At 35.4% G+C, this 18,523-nt stretch overlaps 1 protein-coding gene across 1 annotated transcript in view; it reads left to right on the top strand.

Annotated features, from left to right (window-relative positions):
* The first annotated feature begins 16 nt into the window (after positions 1 to 16).
* Positions 17 to 18,523, top strand: part of LOC133172050 (delta-1-pyrroline-5-carboxylate dehydrogenase, mitochondrial-like) — a 27,757-nt gene continuing 9,250 nt past the window's right edge. The window contains exons 1-11 of the mRNA XM_061306854.1: positions 17 to 95; positions 3,347 to 3,560; positions 3,697 to 3,744; positions 4,045 to 4,200; positions 7,172 to 7,252; positions 7,365 to 7,439; positions 8,232 to 8,306; positions 11,462 to 11,649; positions 11,768 to 11,841; positions 11,930 to 12,171; positions 15,926 to 16,011. Coding sequence (XP_061162838.1) covers positions 49 to 95; positions 3,347 to 3,560; positions 3,697 to 3,744; positions 4,045 to 4,200; positions 7,172 to 7,252; positions 7,365 to 7,439; positions 8,232 to 8,306; positions 11,462 to 11,649; positions 11,768 to 11,841; positions 11,930 to 12,171; positions 15,926 to 16,011 — 1,286 coding nt within the window. The 5' untranslated portion in view covers positions 17 to 48. The remainder of the gene's footprint in view (positions 96 to 3,346; positions 3,561 to 3,696; positions 3,745 to 4,044; positions 4,201 to 7,171; positions 7,253 to 7,364; positions 7,440 to 8,231; positions 8,307 to 11,461; positions 11,650 to 11,767; positions 11,842 to 11,929; positions 12,172 to 15,925; positions 16,012 to 18,523) is intronic.

The following is an 18,523-nucleotide window of genomic DNA, read 5'->3' as shown; positions in this document are numbered from 1 at the left end:
AGGCAGTACTTGTGCCGAAGACTACAGTGTGCAGAATTGCAGGATAAAATGAGGAGTATGCGATATTTGCAGAATTTTTTGCGACCCTCCCTGCGGTTTGTATGTTTATACGACTTTCTGGGGAAGATTATTTATATTGAATTTGCTGTTATATAGACGGGCTTGACAATTTCGTCTTGAACATGAAGACAGGAGTAAGTAACCTTCTCTGGTGTTTATGTTCAAGGACGTGTGTAGATTGTGCAAAATTCAGTCATTCTCATTTTTTGTATGTTTCTACTTGTTCTTCCTATACAATATTCATAATATTGGTCACGCACGTCGAATATGTACATGTACTGGCGTTTGACACGCTTTCTGCTGGACAGAAGAGTTATGCCCCTTGAAATTCTCAACCTGGGTGCTTGTACATGTGATGTAATTTCATATTAAATGGATTTTCTCCCCATTAGGTAACATATATTTTAAAGATAATCACAAAATGCAAAAACAGAGTGGACTGTTTGACATGCATATTACTTTTCCATTTGTCATTAATTTGATACCATGATTTAATAAACGATATTTCTGATGTCAGATATGGTCAAATTGAGCAGCCTAAAAAACAGCAGTTTCAATTTTTCAAAGATTGTTTGCATCCTGTGTAGATTTTTATGAAGAACTGACTGTATGCCCCTTATTAATAATGTTGTAATTAGGAGAATACATATGGTTACCAGGGATTAATATAGGGCATATTTACCACCGATATTCGGTATTTTCCCCCAAGAGAAAATTTCCCCTGAATATCCAATTTTCCCCTTTTGATGAGTAAAAAGTTCCCCTTACAATAGTAAAAAGCTCAATTTTTTTTTTTTTTTTTTTGCTTCATGAAAATTGGATATAAAGTAAAAATTTTCATCAGATGTTAAATATGGTTTTACTATTTTATGCACTCTAAGTGGTCGTTAAAATGCTGAAATTCAATTGTGCCTGCCAGCAGGCCTTGCCCTGCACCCATTGGGGGTCTGGAGTGGCCCCCAGACCCCTGGCTGATTTTCCCAATTTCTCCAAAAAGGGTAGTTTTCCCAAAGCCTAGATCAATCCCTAGTTACCTGGACTGTTACACATGACAGAATTTGTTTAGTGAAGTTACAGCCTAGCTATCAAAATATAGGGTTAAACTTATAACCTCCAGGAGAAACCCTGATGGAAACAGAAGAAGCAGTAGCTTACTCAGCCATATGATACTTTTAGGCCGTCAACTTTCAGCTCTGTTTACATTTCGTTTTGGGGTTTGTTTTCGTATACTTGGTCTTGTCTATCACAGGCAAGAATGTATAAAATTGGTACACAGGGCATGTGAAGTAAGCCTGTATATATGTTGTAGTGTTAAGTTACTGTGCAAGATTTTTTAATGTACTTCATTTAGTGATGTTAAGGACACCACATACAGAGTTTTATTGTTCTAATGAATATTACAATCTGATTCTTGCTACAAATATACCAAGTGCTTGATATAGTAAATGAAATACTTTCAATTGAATCAAAATTTCAAGAATCAATTGGATTATGATACAAATGATTAACAAGTTACAAACATGATAAATGTATTATCTACCACTTGATACGTCCAGAGTAACTGCTCATTTGAGATTTCGTACAAGACCAAAGCTTCAAGTATATTCTAAATACCAGTATATTATTTTAATTGAGGCATGTGTTTTGAAGGGATGCCCTTCATTTCAATGCTATTGTTTTACACCGAGAGCTCATATAGTTAGTAATAATGTCTCCTTTACATCCCAATAACAACACTTGTCACTTTTATAGGTGATTTTTTTATTTGAAGAGAGAAGAAATGAACAAATCACCTCACCCCCTCCCAACTCCCCTTTTTTAGCTCACCTCGATGAAGTCGAGATGAGCTTATGCTATACCCCCGGCATCGGCGTTTGCGTCGGCGTCCCGGTTAAAGTTTTAGGAGCAAGTCACTACCACACTTGCTTCGGGTGCTGGATCTGACCTAGATTTTCCAGATGAGTGACCAGGTTAAAGTTTTTGGAGCAGGTCTATTCCCAAGCAACTATAAGCCCTACCTGGACCAAACTTGCATGGATGATACATCCAGGGATGGACACTACCACACTTGCTTCAGATGCTGGATCTGACCTAGATTTTCCAGATGAGTGACCAGGTTAAAGTTTTTAGAGTAGGTCCATTCCCAAGTAACTATAAGCCCTACCTGGACCAAACTTGCATGGATGATACATCCAGGGATGGACACTACCACACTTGCTTCAGATGCTGGATCTGACCTAGATTTTCCAGATGAGTGACCAGGTTAAAGTTTTTAGAGTAGGTCCATTCCCAAGTAACTATAAGCCCTACCTGGACCAAACTTACATGGATGATGCATCTAGGAATGGACACTACCACACTTGCTTCGAATGCTGGATCTGACCTAGATTTTCCAGATGAGTGACCAGGTTAATGTTTTTGGAGCAGGTCTATTCCCAAGCAACTATAAGCCCTACCTGGACCAAACTTGCATGGATGATGCATCTAGGGATGGACACTACCACACTTGCTTCGGATGCTGGATCTGACCTAGATTTTCCAGATGAGTGACCAGGATAAAGTTTTTGGAGCAGGTCCATTCCCAAGTAACTATAAGCCCTACCTGGACCAATCTTACATGGATGATGCATCTAGGGATTGACACTACCACACTTGCTTCAGATGCTGGAACTGACCTAGATTTTCCAGATGAGTGAATTTTAGCCATATTTTAATCAAATTAGCATGGATGATGTATCTTAGGATGGACACTTTCAGACTTGTTTTGGATTCTGAATCTGACCTACATTTTCCAGATGAGTGACCAGGGTAATGTTTTTGGAGTAGCTATATAATATTATGGCAGGTTATGATTAAACTTGCATGGATGTTGCATCTAAGGATGAAAACTTCCAGACTTGCTTTGGATGTTGGAACTGACCAAAATTTTCTTGATTAGTAAACAAGTTAAAAGTTTTTTGAGCAGGTCTCTGTGCGGATTACTTTCCAAATTACTATAAGTCCTTCTTAAACCAAACTTGTATGGATATTGATCTTGGGATGAACACTAACTAGAAAAAATATGATGTGAGATTCTCCTTACTTATAGATAACCTTCGTCGAGGTGAGCTTCGTAATTTTTGATTACCTATGTTTTTCACTTGTCAGTCATTCAGGGCTTTTTTGATACTTGGCAAAGAATTGTTCGAGTTCTTAGTACTGAATTTTGACATAATCCCAATTTTTGTAAGACTAAAATTAAACCTTACATGCCAAGTTTTTAATAAAGTTATTTTTTCTACTGTAGATTTCTGCAGGTGAGGTGTGCAAGCTCTGCGAAAAACTATGACTTCAAAACATATGAAGCTGCTAATGAACCCATGTATGATTACGGACCAGACTCAAAGGAAAGAAAGCAGCTGCAGGAAGTCCTAGATAACTGGAAAAATAAGACAGAAGATATTCCTATTGTAATAGGTGATGAAGAGTTTAGAACAAAGGATGTGCGGTATCAAGTTATGGTAATGTCTTAACCCTTTTGATAGATGTTGACCTGCATCTCTCAAGTTATTTTAGCACATATAATATGCAGTTATTCTTATCAATAACATGAAATGTGAAAAAAATTACATGAAGTGCCTTTTTTCTTTGTTTTAGCCATTTGATCATCAGAAGAAAGCAGCCAAATTTTATTATGCAACCCCAGTAAGTAATATCTGATATAAATTCATGTTTTTAGAATCATATCTTGAAAAAAAAGGACATAAACAGTTGAAATTTGGCATCTCAAACATCAATATTTATTGAATGATTTTAGAGATATGTTGGAGTGAGTCAATCCACGTAGTACCAGTCTTATAATGTTTCAACCTCAATATCTCCCTGTAATATCTTAAAGATCTCTGACAGTCCTGCCATGTTCAAAGTATTGAAATTAAAATTTTTTGCCTTTTATACATGCAGTGTGATGAACATCATGGTCTCTTCTGTTCATATTTTAATCAGGATATTATCCAAAAGGCCATTGACAATAGTTTAAAGGCCAGAAAACAATGGGTGAAAACTCCCGTAGAAAAGAGAGCTGAGATCTTCATGACTGCAGCAGAGATGATTAGTAAAGAGAAGAGGTTTGATATCATGGCAACCACAATGATTGGCCAGGTGATAATAAAAACATAGTCTATATTGATCTTTCTGTAATTATATCCTGAAATTAACTTTTTAGGTCACCTGAGTAAACTCAGGTGACCTATTGCTATCTGTTTTCGTCCGTCGTCCTACGTCGTTCGTCGGTCGTAAACTTTTGAACATTTTTAGCTTCTTCTCTGGAACCGCTCAACCAATTTCAACCAAATTTGGCATATAGTATCTATGGGTGAAGGGGAACAAAAATTGTGAATTTCATGGTCCCTGCCCCCCTGGGGCCTGAGGGGTGGGGCTAAAACCACCAAAATTAATGCAATCTTTAAAAATCTTCTTCTTTACTCCTGGACATCAAGCAGTCAAACTGTTGGCATCATTGTAATGAGCATTGAGCCCTCTACCAAAATTGTGAAATTCATGGCTCCAGGGTCAGGGGTTCTGGTGCTAGGGCGGGGCTATATAGATCATATAGTGAAAGTGCATTATTTCTTTGAAAATCTTCTTCTCTGCTCCTGGGTATTAAATAAGGTAACTAAGTATATAGTTATGATGAGTAAGAGTGCCTCTTCCAAAATTGTGAAATTCATGACCCCAGGATCTGGGATTCTGGTGTTAGGGCGGGGCTCTATTGATTATATAGTGAAAATGCATTAATTCTTTGAAAATCTTCTTCTCTGATCCTGGGTATTAACTAAACTAACTAAGTATATAGTTATGATGAGTAAGAGTGCCTCTTCTAAAATTGTGAAATTCATGGCCCCAGGGGCAGGGGTTCTGGTGTAAGGGCGGGGCTCTATTGATTATATAGTGAAAATGCATTAATTCATTGAAAATCTTCTTCTCTGCTACTGGGTATTAAATTCAGTAACTAAGAACATAGTTAGGATGAACAAGAGTGCCTCTTCCAAAACTGTGAATTTCATGGCCCCTGGATCAGGGGTTCTGGTGTTAGGGCGGGGCTCTATTGATTATATAGTGAAAATGCATTAATTCTTTGAAAATCTTCTTCTCTGCTCCTGGGTATTAAATTCAGTAACTAAGTACATAGTTATGATGAGCAAGAGTGCCTCTTCCAAAATTGTGAATTTCATGGCCCCAGGGGCAGGGGTTCTGGTGTTAGGGCGGGGCTCTATCGACTATATAGTGAAAATGCATTAATTCTTTGAAAATCTTCTCCTCTGCTCCTGGGCATTAAGGTGATAAACTAAGTACATAGTTATGATGAGGAGGTGGGCCTCTTCCAGAATTGTGAAAGCCATGGCCCCTGGGTCAGGGGTTCTGGTGTTAGGGCAGGGCTCTATTGATTATATAGTGAAAATGCTTTAATTCTTTGAAAATCTTCTTCTCTGCTACTGGAGACTATTTAAACAAACTAAGTGCATGGTTATGATGCATAAGGATGCCTTTTCCAAAATTGTGAATTTCATGGCCCCAGGGTCAGGGGTTCTGGTGTTAGGGCGGGGCTCTATTGATTATATAGTGAAAATGCATTAATTCTTTGAAAATCTTCTCTGCTACTGGAGATTATTTAAACAAACTAAGTGCATGATTATGATAGACAAGGATGCCTCTTCCAAAATTTTTAAATATATCGCCTCAGTTTTTGGGGTTCTTGAGGAGGGGGGGGGGGGGGCTCTATTGATTATATAGTGAAAAAGCATTAATTCTATTAATTAATCATTAATTAATCCTGTCGGCTCCTTAATGTTGAGCTGATAAATAAATTGCTTAGCTACGATGAAAATGGGAGCTTCGAACAGAATTTTTAAATCTTGTGGTCCTAGGGTCAGGGGTTCTGGCATAACGAGGGGGGGGGGGGGGCTTTTGATAATATAGTGGAAAAGTGTTAATTCTTTGAAGTCCATAGTAATGATGATGAGGGTAACTCTTTCAAATTTGTAAATTTCTTGACCTTTGGTCTTGGGTTCTGGTGTTAGGGTAAGGCTTTGTTGAATCTGTAGTGAAAATGCATTGTACCTGTGAAATTCTTCTCTGCTTCTGGGCATATCGGAAGCAAACTGAGTAAAAGTTTAAATGATATGAGTAAGCGTATTTCTACCAGATTTTTAAACATCTGGACCATTTGTCTAAGCATTCTGGTCCTGGGCAGGGCTCTATTAATTTGTATTCTACTGAGAGAAGTTATTCCCCCTTTCCATTCACCTTCGATAATTAATCACTGTAAATAATGGATTTGAAAGGTTAATAGAATAAGATAATTATGCAAGAATGTTTATCGTATAATTAAAAAAGTACTTTCTTAGTTTTAATAATCAGGTAGACCTGTAAGTAATAGATAAATAAAAATGAGACAAAAATAACTTATCTTATTAAAAGTTCTTCAAAGACCATAAGAGAGGTCAATGGTAGAGATCTTAATATGGGTTTAAAAATAGTACAGAAGCACTAATAGTTTGTTAATAATCTGCATGGTGATAGTGTTAAGTGGGGGACAGATTAGAACTCAATTTCTGAGTTGATAGTGAATACTAGACTAATTATTTTGTTGATCCTGATCTTCCTACTTCTCTTGTTTTTGTTCCTCTGCTCTGCCTCTGGGTATTAAGTAATCAAAGTAAGCATGCTAACTGTATAGTTATGATGAGCAATAGTGCCTCTTTCAAAATTGTGAGTTACATGGCCTCTGGTGCAAAATACAAACCAAATTCAATTGTTGGAAAGTTGTTACGTGATACTCAGGTGACCTATAAGGCCCGTGGGCCTCTTGTTTATATTGTTATTCATTCTAAGTTAGAGAATATTAATGGTAAACAACCCATTCAAACAGGGAAAAACAAGGAAGATGAGGTTGATGCTGGCAATGTCAGATTCAAAATATTCTGCACTGTATTATAATTATACCAGGATTTTTAAGTGGTATAATGAAATTTATTTCAATTTCAAAAATATGTAATGATTTTTTTTTTCAAGATTACCTTATAATTTGTGTATGCAAACTGCATGTATTTTCTTTATTTTCATTGAACAGGCCAAGAACATATGGCAGGCAGAGATAGATGCAGCAGCTGAGCTTATTGATTTCCTGAGGTTTAACTGTCAGTTTGCCAGAGTAAGCAGCTGAATTTAGCATTTTAATTTAAAAATGGAATCAGAAAATAATTTTTAAAAACCATTTTTGTATTGAAAAAGTTTTTCATTTTTTGCTGCTTGTTTTCCTTCAGGATATGACTTCGTATCAGCCATTGAGCCCTGAAATAAATGTTGTCCAAAATTGTGCTGTCTATAGAGGTTGTGAGGTAACATTCTTAATCAAGTTAATGACTTCTTCATGCATGAGTTTGTGACTAAAAGCTATTGCCAGGGCTCGACATTAACGCTTGTCCGCTTGTCCGGCACCAGTGAAAAAAAAATACGGACAAGTGAATATTGCTGGGCACTTGTCCGATTGGACAAGTGCATTTTTATGTAAAGAAGACTCTGAATATTTAAAAGAACGACTGTTAAAAGTTTACCGGTACTTTAAGACGGAAATAGTACATAAAAACCGAACTTCGATCCCGATATAGATCGCTACGTAATTGAGTACACTCGATCGGGATTGAAGTTCACTAATTGCATACTACTGCAAAGGCATGGAACTGATGAAGTTCGGTTTCTGTTTTATGTTGACAGCATTTATGTTGTCAGGACAGAAAGTCTAGATAAAATTTTGTTATATGTGTTCATTGTATTTGTAAATATCATCATGCACATGTAATGTACTAGTACTTTATTTTTAGTTTTTCAGTTAACAGTATTAGATCTTTATTGAAAATTTTTCGGACAAGTGAAGTTGAAGTTCGGACAAGTAAATGTCTTGGTCACTTGTCCGAATGGACAAGTAGGAAAAAAAGTTAATGTCGAGCCCTGATTGCCATCACATTTTGAATCCTTTGTATGTCTTATGGTAGAGATAGATTTAAGAAATAATTACTGCAAAATATTTTTGCTGCAATCCTTTGAAATTGGACTATAAAGAAGAACTTGGTTTGAAATGACTTTGTCAAAAGTCTGGGAAGAATTTATACTACATTTCTTTTTTTACACAGGGTTTCTGGGCAGCCATCACACCCTTCAACTTTACAGCCATAGGTGGTCATCTTTGTTCTGCTCCTGCTTTGATGGTAAGTCAAATCTGTCATTTGTTGTAATCTGTCAAATAGCCAACACAAGCAACAAATACATGTACTTATTTTCTCCGTGGATTTCTGTAATGAATCAACGTTAACAGATTTATATCTTTTTGTTGACTGATTTCAGTGTTATCATATTGCAGATATTTTTCATTATTTCTAATTTTGGCAGAATTTTATACATTATGTCATGTATTTTGAAACTCAGAATGCTTCTAACACACAGTGATTTAGATTTCTATTTTCAATTTAATTAATGTCATGTAACAGGTATGTGCAGTGAAACTTAGAACTTTTCTCAGGGTATATTATAATTTATTCAGTGGAGTGAGTTTATAGATTAGATGAATAGAAACAATAGAACATAACAGAATCAATGGAACATACCCCAGATAATGGAAATCTTCAGTAACATGACTATCTTAAAATAAGTTTGGTCAGATCAACAACAGAACAAAGAATACTAAAATTTTGGTTGGAAAACTCTTAAGCCCAATGAGAACTTCCAATCAAACTAAACATTTCCAATTCAATAAGCAATAAAAACCAAAATAACAAAGGTCCACTTCAAAACACATAACCAGTGCCCTTAGGTATTGTAATATGGTTTGTGGGTTCTAACCACGGATAATTTCATAACATTGGCTGACATTTAATATGATTTTAGATTAATTTAAAAAGTCACTATACTTTGATTAGAAACAATTTGTTTATATAAAATTATAATAGTTTCTTTTGTCCTGTTGTTTTTAGGTCACCTGAGTTTACTCAGGTGACCTATTGCTATCTGTTTTCGTCTGTCAGTGTGTGTCGTCCATTAACATTTGAACATTTTCAGCTTTTTCTCTGGAACCACTGAACCAATTTCAATCAAATTTTGCATATAGCATCTATGGGTGAAGGGGAGTAAAAATTAAGAAATTCATGACCCCTACCCCCCTGGGGCCTGAGAGGTGGGGCTAAAACCACTAAAATTAATGCAATCTTTAAAAATCTTCTTCTTTATTCCTGGACCTCAAGCAGTCAAACTGTTGGCATGATTGTAATAAGCATTGAGCCCTCTACCAAAATTGTGAAATTTATGGCCCCAGGGTCAGGGGTTCTGGTGCTAAGGTGGGGCTGTGTTGAATATATAGTGAAAATGCATTATTTCTTAAAAAAATTTCTCTGCTCCTGGGTATTTAGCAAACAAACAATATACATAGTTATGATGAGGAAATGTGCTTCTTCTAAAATTGTGAATTTCATGGCCCCAGGGTCAGAGGTTCTGGTGTTAGGGCAGGGCTCTTTTGAAAATATATATATATATATATATATATATATATATATATATATATATATATATATATATATATATATATATATATATATATATATATATATTGAAAATGCATTATTTCTTTAAAAATCTTCTTCTCTAATCCAGGCCAAACAAACTGAATTCATAGTTATGATGAGTAAGGGTGCCTCTTCGTATATTGTGAATTTCATGGCCCCTGGGTCAGGGGTTCTGATGTTAGGACAGGGTTCTAATGATTACGTAGTAAAAATGCAATAATTCTTTGACAATCTTCTTTTTTCCTGGGTATTAAGCCAATGAACTGAGTATAGTAATGATGAGTAAGGGTGCCTCTTCCAAAATTGTGAAATTCATGGCCCCAGGGTCAGCGGTTCTGGTGTTAGGGCAGGGCTCTGTTGAATATATAGTGAAAATGCATTATTTCTTAAATTCTTTAAAAATCTTCTACTTTGATCTGGGGTATTTAGCAGACAAAGTGAATGCACATAGTTATGATGAGTAAGGGTGCTTCTTCCAAAATTGTGAATTTTATGACCCCAGTTTTAGGGTTTTCTGGTGTTGGGGCAGGGCTCTAATGATTACATTGTAAAAGCAATAATTCTTTGAAAATCTTCTCCTTTTCTCCTGGGTATTAAGCTGATGAGCAAAGAGTATAGTTATGATGAGTAAGGGTGCCTCTTCCAAAATTGTGAATTTTATGTCCCCCTGGGTCAAGGTTCTGGTGTTAGGGCAGGGCTTAAGGCAAAGTTGATACATGATACTCAGGTGACCTGTAAGGCCTATGGGCCTCTTGTTATCTCACCAAGTCCCCAGACCATAGTCTGTGTTTAAGCCATTGCTCCCAAACTGCTTATGTCTTAACCAAATCCCCAGACCATAGTCTGTGTTTGAGCCACTGCTCCCAGACTGCTAATGTCTTAGCCTAGTCCCCAGACCATAGTCTGAAACCTAAGGTTTAAAACACCCATTTAGACTTGCTATAAATTGTCTTTATTTTCTCAAGCTCAGGGAACATAAGAGTTCAGTATGATTGGTCTGCAATTAAATGTCCCTACCTAGCTTTCTAGTTTTCACCTCCTCACAGATACTGCTTTTTGTCAACTGAACATTGTGTATGAGAGCATCTGTTTTATATACTGTTTGCGATTTGTCTCATGTACGTCATAGTCTCTCAAATGCTTGGGAAATCAGATACATCAAGAGGATAGTATTTGATTGACAAGATCTACTTATCCCATTGATTTCCATTACAGTAAATATATATATATATATATATTAGGGCTGGGACGATATATCGAGATATCGATAATATCGATTCAATGTGCGGATGATACGCATATCGATACGTATGAAGAAATATCGCCCAGAAATTCTGACATGTTTTTTTCTTTGTTTACTTAACATATTGGGTTAAATATGTAAAATAAATATGCAAAATATAAATATGAATATGAAATACCTAATAATAAACACCACTTGTGTAAAATAATTTTGTTTTACAACAGATATACAACTTCTTTGAATAAATTATTCTTATTTGTGAAGAAATGTTTTGTTCATTTCAATACAAAAAAACATTTTATAATAAATTCAACATATCGTGATACATATCGTATCGTGGCTCAAATATCGTGATATGTATCGATATAGAAAATGTTGTATCCTCCCAGCCCTAATATATATAAAGTATGTGCATTTAAGGGAAAACCAAGGGTTGGATCTAAGTTTTGAATAACAGAATCAAAAAAGAGTTTTAAATACATGTATATATTCTGGCAAATTGCTTAACTTTATTATTTATAAATGAAATCCAACACTATTACAGTCGTATAAAAACTATTGACAGGGTAATGTTTGCCTGTGGAAGCCTTCTGACACTGCTATGCTGTCAAACTACACAGTGTACAAAATCTACAGGGAAGCAGGCCTTCCACCTGGTGTTATTAACTTTGTACCAGCAGACGGACCCGTGTTTGGTGATGTCATCACAAAATCTCCTCATTTAGCAGGTGTCAATTTCACTGGCAGTGTTAGGTATAACAAAGTATTTTTTTCAAAGTGTTTAGCAGTTTGTTTCTTTTACATGTTTTTCTTCTTTGTTTGGATCTCTTGTTTAATGTTTTTAAAAGACTTTTCATTTTTATTTTTGTAGAACATTTAAAACTTTATGGAAATCAGTTGCCCAGAACTTAAACAGTTTCGTCTCATACCCGAAATTGATCGGAGGTAAATACTAGTAAAATTGTTTTTGAAAGATTGCAGTACAAATAAGTAGAGCTACAGTCTCATCAGAAACTTCTGGTATTTATTTCAGAATGTGGAGGAAAAAATTTCCATTTCATCCACAAATCGGCAGATGTTACATCAGTAGTTGTTGGTTCGATTAGGTCAGCATTTGAATATGGAGGACAGAAATGTTCAGCATGCTCGCGGATGTACATTCCACAGTCCATGTGGCCAGAGGTGAAGCAGAAAATGCTGGACATCCACAAACAAATTAAACTGGGGTCAGCTTTAGACAACACAGTCTTCCTATCAGCAGTTATTGATGACAAGGTTGGTACCCAGTTGTCTCTGACAATGTTTTTTGAACATGTATTTCCATTTGAAATCTTCGTTAAATTTTTAATTTCCTGTTTATAGGGATGTCAAAATATTTATTTTCTTTAGTCGAATATTCGATTGCATTATTCGAACAATAGTCGAATATATTCGAAACTTTTTTGGAAACTAAAATTTTATTTCAAACTTCACCTGGTACATCACATATTTAATCTCAAATCCCCCTTTTTTAAATTGATTAAAAAGTTACATCAAATGTTACACACAGATGTTCACATGGACTTAAAATGTGGATAGTGTGTTTATATTTACTTAATAAAGACAGCTAATTTCTCCAAAATGTAGGATTTCACCGTCAATCATGTTCATGAATTGGTCTGTAAAGTCGGTTTTTTAGGAAGCATAAAAAATGACTGTGTGATATATTTTTAGGTCACCTGAGTCACTCAGGTGACCAATTGCTATCTGTTTTCGTCATTCGTCGTCAATCGGTTGTAAACTTTTGAACATTTTAAGCTTCTTCTCTGGAACCACTGAACCAATTTCAACCAATTTTGGCATATAGCATCTATGGGTGAAGGGGAGTAAAAATTTTGAAATTCATGGCCCCTGCCCCCCTGGGGCCTGAGGGGTGGGGCTAAAACCATCAAAATTAATGCAATCTTTAAAAATCTTCTTCTTTACTCCTGGACATCAAGCAGTCAAACTGTTGGCATGATTGTAATAAGCATTGAGCCCTCTACCAAAATTGTGAAATTCATGGCCCCAGGGTCAGGGGTTCTGGTGCTAGGGCGGGGCTCTAATGAATATATAGTGAAAATGCATTAATTCTTTAAAAATCTTCTCCTCTGCTCCTGGGCATTAAGCCGATGAATTAAGTACATAGTTATGATGAGAAAGGATGCCTCTTCCAAAATTGTGAATTTCATGGCCCCTGGGTCAGGGGTTCTGGTGTTAGGGCGGGGCTCTAATGAATATATAGTGAAAATGCATTAATTCTTTGAAAATCTTCTCCTCTGCTCCTGGGTATTAAGCCAATGAATTAAGTACATACTCATGATGAGCAAGAGTGCCTCTTCCAAAATTGTGAATTTCATGGCCCCTGGGTCAGGGGTTCTGGTGTTAGGGCGGGGCTCTATTGAATATATAGTGAAAATGCATTAATTCTTTGAAAATCTTCTCCTCTGCTCCTGGGTATTAAGCCGATGAATTAAGTACATAGTTACGATGAGCAAGATTGCCTCTTCCGAAATTGTGAATTTCATGGCCCTTCTTGGTGAAGGGTTCCATGTTGGGGGGGGGGGGGGGCTTATTTATTATATACTGAAAATAAATTAATGCTTTGAAAATCTTCTCCTCTGCCCCTTGGTATTAATTAAACAAACTAAATACATAGTTATGATGAGAAAGGATGCCTCTTCCAAAATTTTGAATTTCATGGCCCCTGGGTCAGGTGTTCTTGAGCTTGGGTGGGGTTCTATTGATTAATTAGCAAAATGCATTAATGCTTTGAAAAACTTCTCCTCTGCCCCTGAGTACTAAGCAAACAAGCTAAATGCAATAATATCAATGTAAATACATGTATTAAATTTAATTGTAAGTAAATGTGCCTTTTCTTTGCTTGTGGTTATCTAGGAGACAGAGTACACAATTGTGATGTGAAGCAAATGAGAGTTACTCCCCTTTGCTAAATATTGTTAATCAAGAAATCCTTGAATATAATTTAATTAACAGGTTATTTGATTGAATGAGAATACAAGAAAGAATGTTATATATATATATAGAGACAAAATAAAATGAATGTTTGGTTTAAATGAGCAAAGTATGCTCAAAGTCAGATTCTTGCCTGGAAAGCAGTATAAAAGATTGACATAAAGATTATTTATATATTTAGCAAAAGTTGTAATTGTATACAGTTTGTATACTATGTGGTGATCTAAGTTAGTGTCACTTGTAGAGGAGTTGTGGTTGACAGGAGACTGGATGTTGTTTTATACATCAAAGTGAACAAAGAATCGCAGAGGGCCAGAGTGACTTATTGTAATTATTGACATGTGGCAAATAACCACGTTGTATATACCCAAGTCTGTGTGTACTGAATTGTAGCACTAGGCAAGTGACAAAAAAAATATCTGTATATATTGAATACCTTACACAATAGGCAAGTGTTCTTTGTATTTGTGTATTTTGCATTCATTATCATCCCTGTAAGACATGAGAAAACCAAGTATGATCCAAAGGAGATCAATCGGGTCTAGCACATTACAATAAGCAAGGGTATTTTTACCAGATTTTTAGCTCACTTAGACGAAGTCGAGATGAGCTCATGCTATACCTCCGACGTTGGCGTCCTGGTTAAAGTTTTAGGAGCAAGTCCACTCCCAAGTAACTATAAGCCCTACCTGAACCAAACTTGCATGGATGATGCATCTAGGGATGGACACTACCACACTTGCTTCGGATGCTGGATCTGACCTAGATTTTCCAGATGAGTGACCAAGTTAAAGTTTTTGGAGCAGGTCTTTTTCCAAGTAACTATAAGTCTTACTTAAACCAAACTTGCATGGATGTTGATCTTGGGATCAACTAGAAAAAAATATGATGTGAGATTTGCCTTACTTATAGATAACATTTGTCGAGGTGAGCTTCGTAATCTTTGATTACCTATGTTTGAAATTCTTTAGCAACATTGCTTCGTCTATCAGTTAATTTTGTTTTATACTTCCATAGATCCTTTAGTGTTGTATTATACTCAGGTGACCGTTAAGGCCCTTGGGCCTCTTGTTTTAAAGCTTATTAAAATGATGGGGGGCACATACGGTACCCTTGATAATGTTAAATATTTGAATATACTTTTTGTACCAATTATCAAAATGTCTTTAAAATATGTAAAAGAATATTAATTTTATAATAATTATCGTAGTGTCCAAATATGTCACGGTTATAATGGGTACATGGTATGAGATCAAGTCCAATTAATAGTTTTACAAAGAAAGCGCAGTATGGCGAGATAATTTTATTATAAAAACAACACATTAATTGACAATAATTCATGCGGAAGTGAAGCGTTTCTAATCACTGTGCTTTCTACATGTAAAGTCAGCAGTTTTTAATGAGGAAAATTATCTTATCGACTGTGTCTGAGGGAAGACGTATCTCAATTTTAGGATGAGAATTCCAACTCTTTATCACTCTTTTATTGAATTTATTTATTCGAATGTCGTTTCGTTATTCGATCGTCGGTCCATTCGACTGATGGTCGAATAGTCAACTATTCGTTGACATCCCTACCTGTTTGTGATCAGCACTAAGTAAGATGTTATTTATAATAAAGAATCATCCATATACTTTACCCTTTGTGGTCCAAGATTATTTTTGTGGTAAAGAATCAATATTTCTGTAGTAAGTAATTTTTTTATGCACATGATTTTTTTTTTTTTTTTTTTTGGTGTGTGTGTGTATTAAAGCAAGACAGTCTGCTAACAAATATTTCAATCTTTTGTATATTAATATCGTTGAAAATGATATACATTGTACAACAATAACCAAAATTTGTGGAAATTTTATCCTGCTTATAAGTACCAAATTACTGTCTTGTGAAAATAAGATGTTGCTAAAATTTGGTGATCTGCAGTATTTCTGGCTTTTATAAATGACATGTTTGAATACATGTATTAGTACATGTAGTCATGTACATACAAGAAAACATTGTACCAGTAATCCAGGGTTCCTATTTTTTCATGAACAGGCATTTAAAAGAATCAAATCATACATAGACTATGCCAAAGACTCCCCTAACCTGACTCTTATAGCTGGAGGAAAATGTGATGATAGGTAAGGAACATGCTCAATGTATCCATCTGGATAAGACAGTACTTCCTTTTTTAGCTCTTCTGAGCTAAAGGCTCAAAGAGCTAATGCTATGGCCATTTGTGCGGTGTGCGTAAACTTTTTAGAATATGGGCCATAACTCAAGAACCCCTTCCGCAGCACAGTTAAGGCTACAAAAAGGGGCGGAGCCTAATTTGTACGGGAAAAATTAACTATGACATCATACAAAAACAACAATTCTTAAAAATACCACAAAATGAAATAATTTGCTATTTTAAACTGTAGGAAACCATCAAACTACATCAAAACTTACTACAACATGCTGTTTTGTCGTTAGTTAAATCCCACATAACAAGTTATAAACAAGTCACTGATCGCAATGCACTTGTCGATGTGACGTCATTTCGTAAAACTTGACGCAGTATGTATGCAGTGAGTGGCGGATCAAGTAATATTTTCTCAACGAAAAATGTATTCTATAATTAAATAAAATATTATTTACAGATATTTCATAGGCCGTTAACTTGGATTCAATGTCTTCTTTACGATTTTATTAATATATTTTCCGTACATTTCCTATTTAATTGATACTGCCGTATATTTGTATGCAAGTACATCGGAGGGTAATGTAAGGGTCTTAATAAATCGATCTAGTGCAAGGGCATACACTCAATGGATCATAGTAAGCTTTTACGAATCAACTCTAGAAGTATTTTAAGGTATCTGAAAAGTGCTGCGATCCTGGTGTAATCTTGAAATTAATTTAATTATATCTATATTTAATGCCGTTGACCAGCAAAAATACAGCATGCGGTAATACATATATATACAATTTTAACAATGAATTAGCAGAATCTATGTAGGATCGCAGCACTTTTCAGAAACTACAATGCGTGTTGAAAATATTTATGAACTAAACTTAGAATTTTAACTTGGTTATGCCCTTGCACTAGTGAAATTTATAGGTGACCTTAATACAAGTAAATGTGCTAAAATCACGTGACTGCCACATCACGTGACAAGTATAAATATAAAATCTAATCGTCCTCAATAAGTAGTTATTAACCATAATTACATTTGTCAGATATAAATAATGTACTAAATATAATCGCCATCCTGATTATGAATACATTTTTAATCACAAAAATTTGTCGATATTTCCATTGCGCACCTTAACTGTACTGCGTCGCCAATTATTGTCAAATTTGTCACAGTGTATCCTTGGCCTAATGGCTCCTTTTTATACTAAAACTAGGGTTGTGACCCTTAAACAAGGGGAGGTAATTAGGAAAATAGTAACAAAAGTATTGGTTGCTAAAAAATCTTCTCAAGAACCACTGGGCAGATTATCACCAAACTTATACAAAAGGATGAGGATATGTTGTAGATTAAAAATTGTTCAAGGGTGATAAATTGTTCAAGGCATCACCCTGGGGCAAAGGGCGTGGTCTTAAGGTCACTTCAAACTTGACCAAAAATTACATTTTATTAAAATGTTGATATTTTGCTTACTATAAGGACTAGGATCATCAAATCTTATTGGTTGATGCATCTAAGGACCTCATATCATGCTGACTCAAAAGTAGGTCACGGTGACCTACTTTTTAAATTTTGCGGCCATTCTTTTTCAAAATGATTGAGAGGCATATTTTGAACAATTTAAGGCCTATGATCATCAAACTTTGTCACTTGATGTATCTTGGGTCCTTGAAGTACGGCAACTAAAAAGTAGGTCACCTTGACCTACTTTTTGAATTTTATGGCTAATCTTTTTCAAAACAATTAAGGTCATTAATTCGAATACCAAGAGGTTTAGAATCATTAAATCTTGTAAGATGATGTATCTTAGGGCCATAAAACATGTTTATTAAAAAGTAGGTCACAGTGACCTACATTTTGAACTTTGCAGGCATTCGATTTCAAAGCATTTTAGAGGCATAATTTGGACATTTAAAGGCCTATGATCATAAAGCTTTGTAAGTTGATGCATCTTGGGTCCTCAAAAAACGTCAACTGAAAAGTAGGTCACCTTGACCTACTTTTCAATTTATATGACTATAATTTAATATTTCAGGTATTAATTGACTTGGAATCATCAAACTTTGTCAGTTGATGCATATAGGGTCATTGGAGTAGGTCGACTGTAAAGTAGGTTACCATGACCTACTTTTGAAAATTCATGGCTTTATTTACATATTTCAGGTACTAATTGGCTTAGAATCATCAAACTTTGTCAGTTGCTGCATCTTGGGTCCTTGGAGTACAACAAATGAAAAGTAGGTCACTGTGGCCTACTTTTGAAAATTTTTGGCTTTAATTTAATATTTCGGTACTAATTGGCTTAGAATCATTAAACTTTGTCAGTTGCTGCATCTTGGGTCCTTGGAGTACAACAAATGAAAAGTAGGTCACTGTGGCCTACTTTTGAAAATTTATGGCTTTAATTAAATATTTCAGGTACTTATAGGCTTAGAATCATCAAACTTTGTCAGTTGATGCATCTTGGGTCCTTGGA

Source organism: Saccostrea echinata, unplaced genomic scaffold, assembly GCF_033153115.1.
Source record: "Saccostrea echinata isolate AGI-Se365-2 ecotype Australia unplaced genomic scaffold, CSIRO_AGI_Sech_v1 ptg000054l, whole genome shotgun sequence".
NCBI lineage: Eukaryota > Metazoa > Mollusca > Bivalvia > Ostreida > Ostreidae > Saccostrea > Saccostrea echinata.
This window is presented reverse-complemented; position numbering and strand designations above follow the sequence as displayed.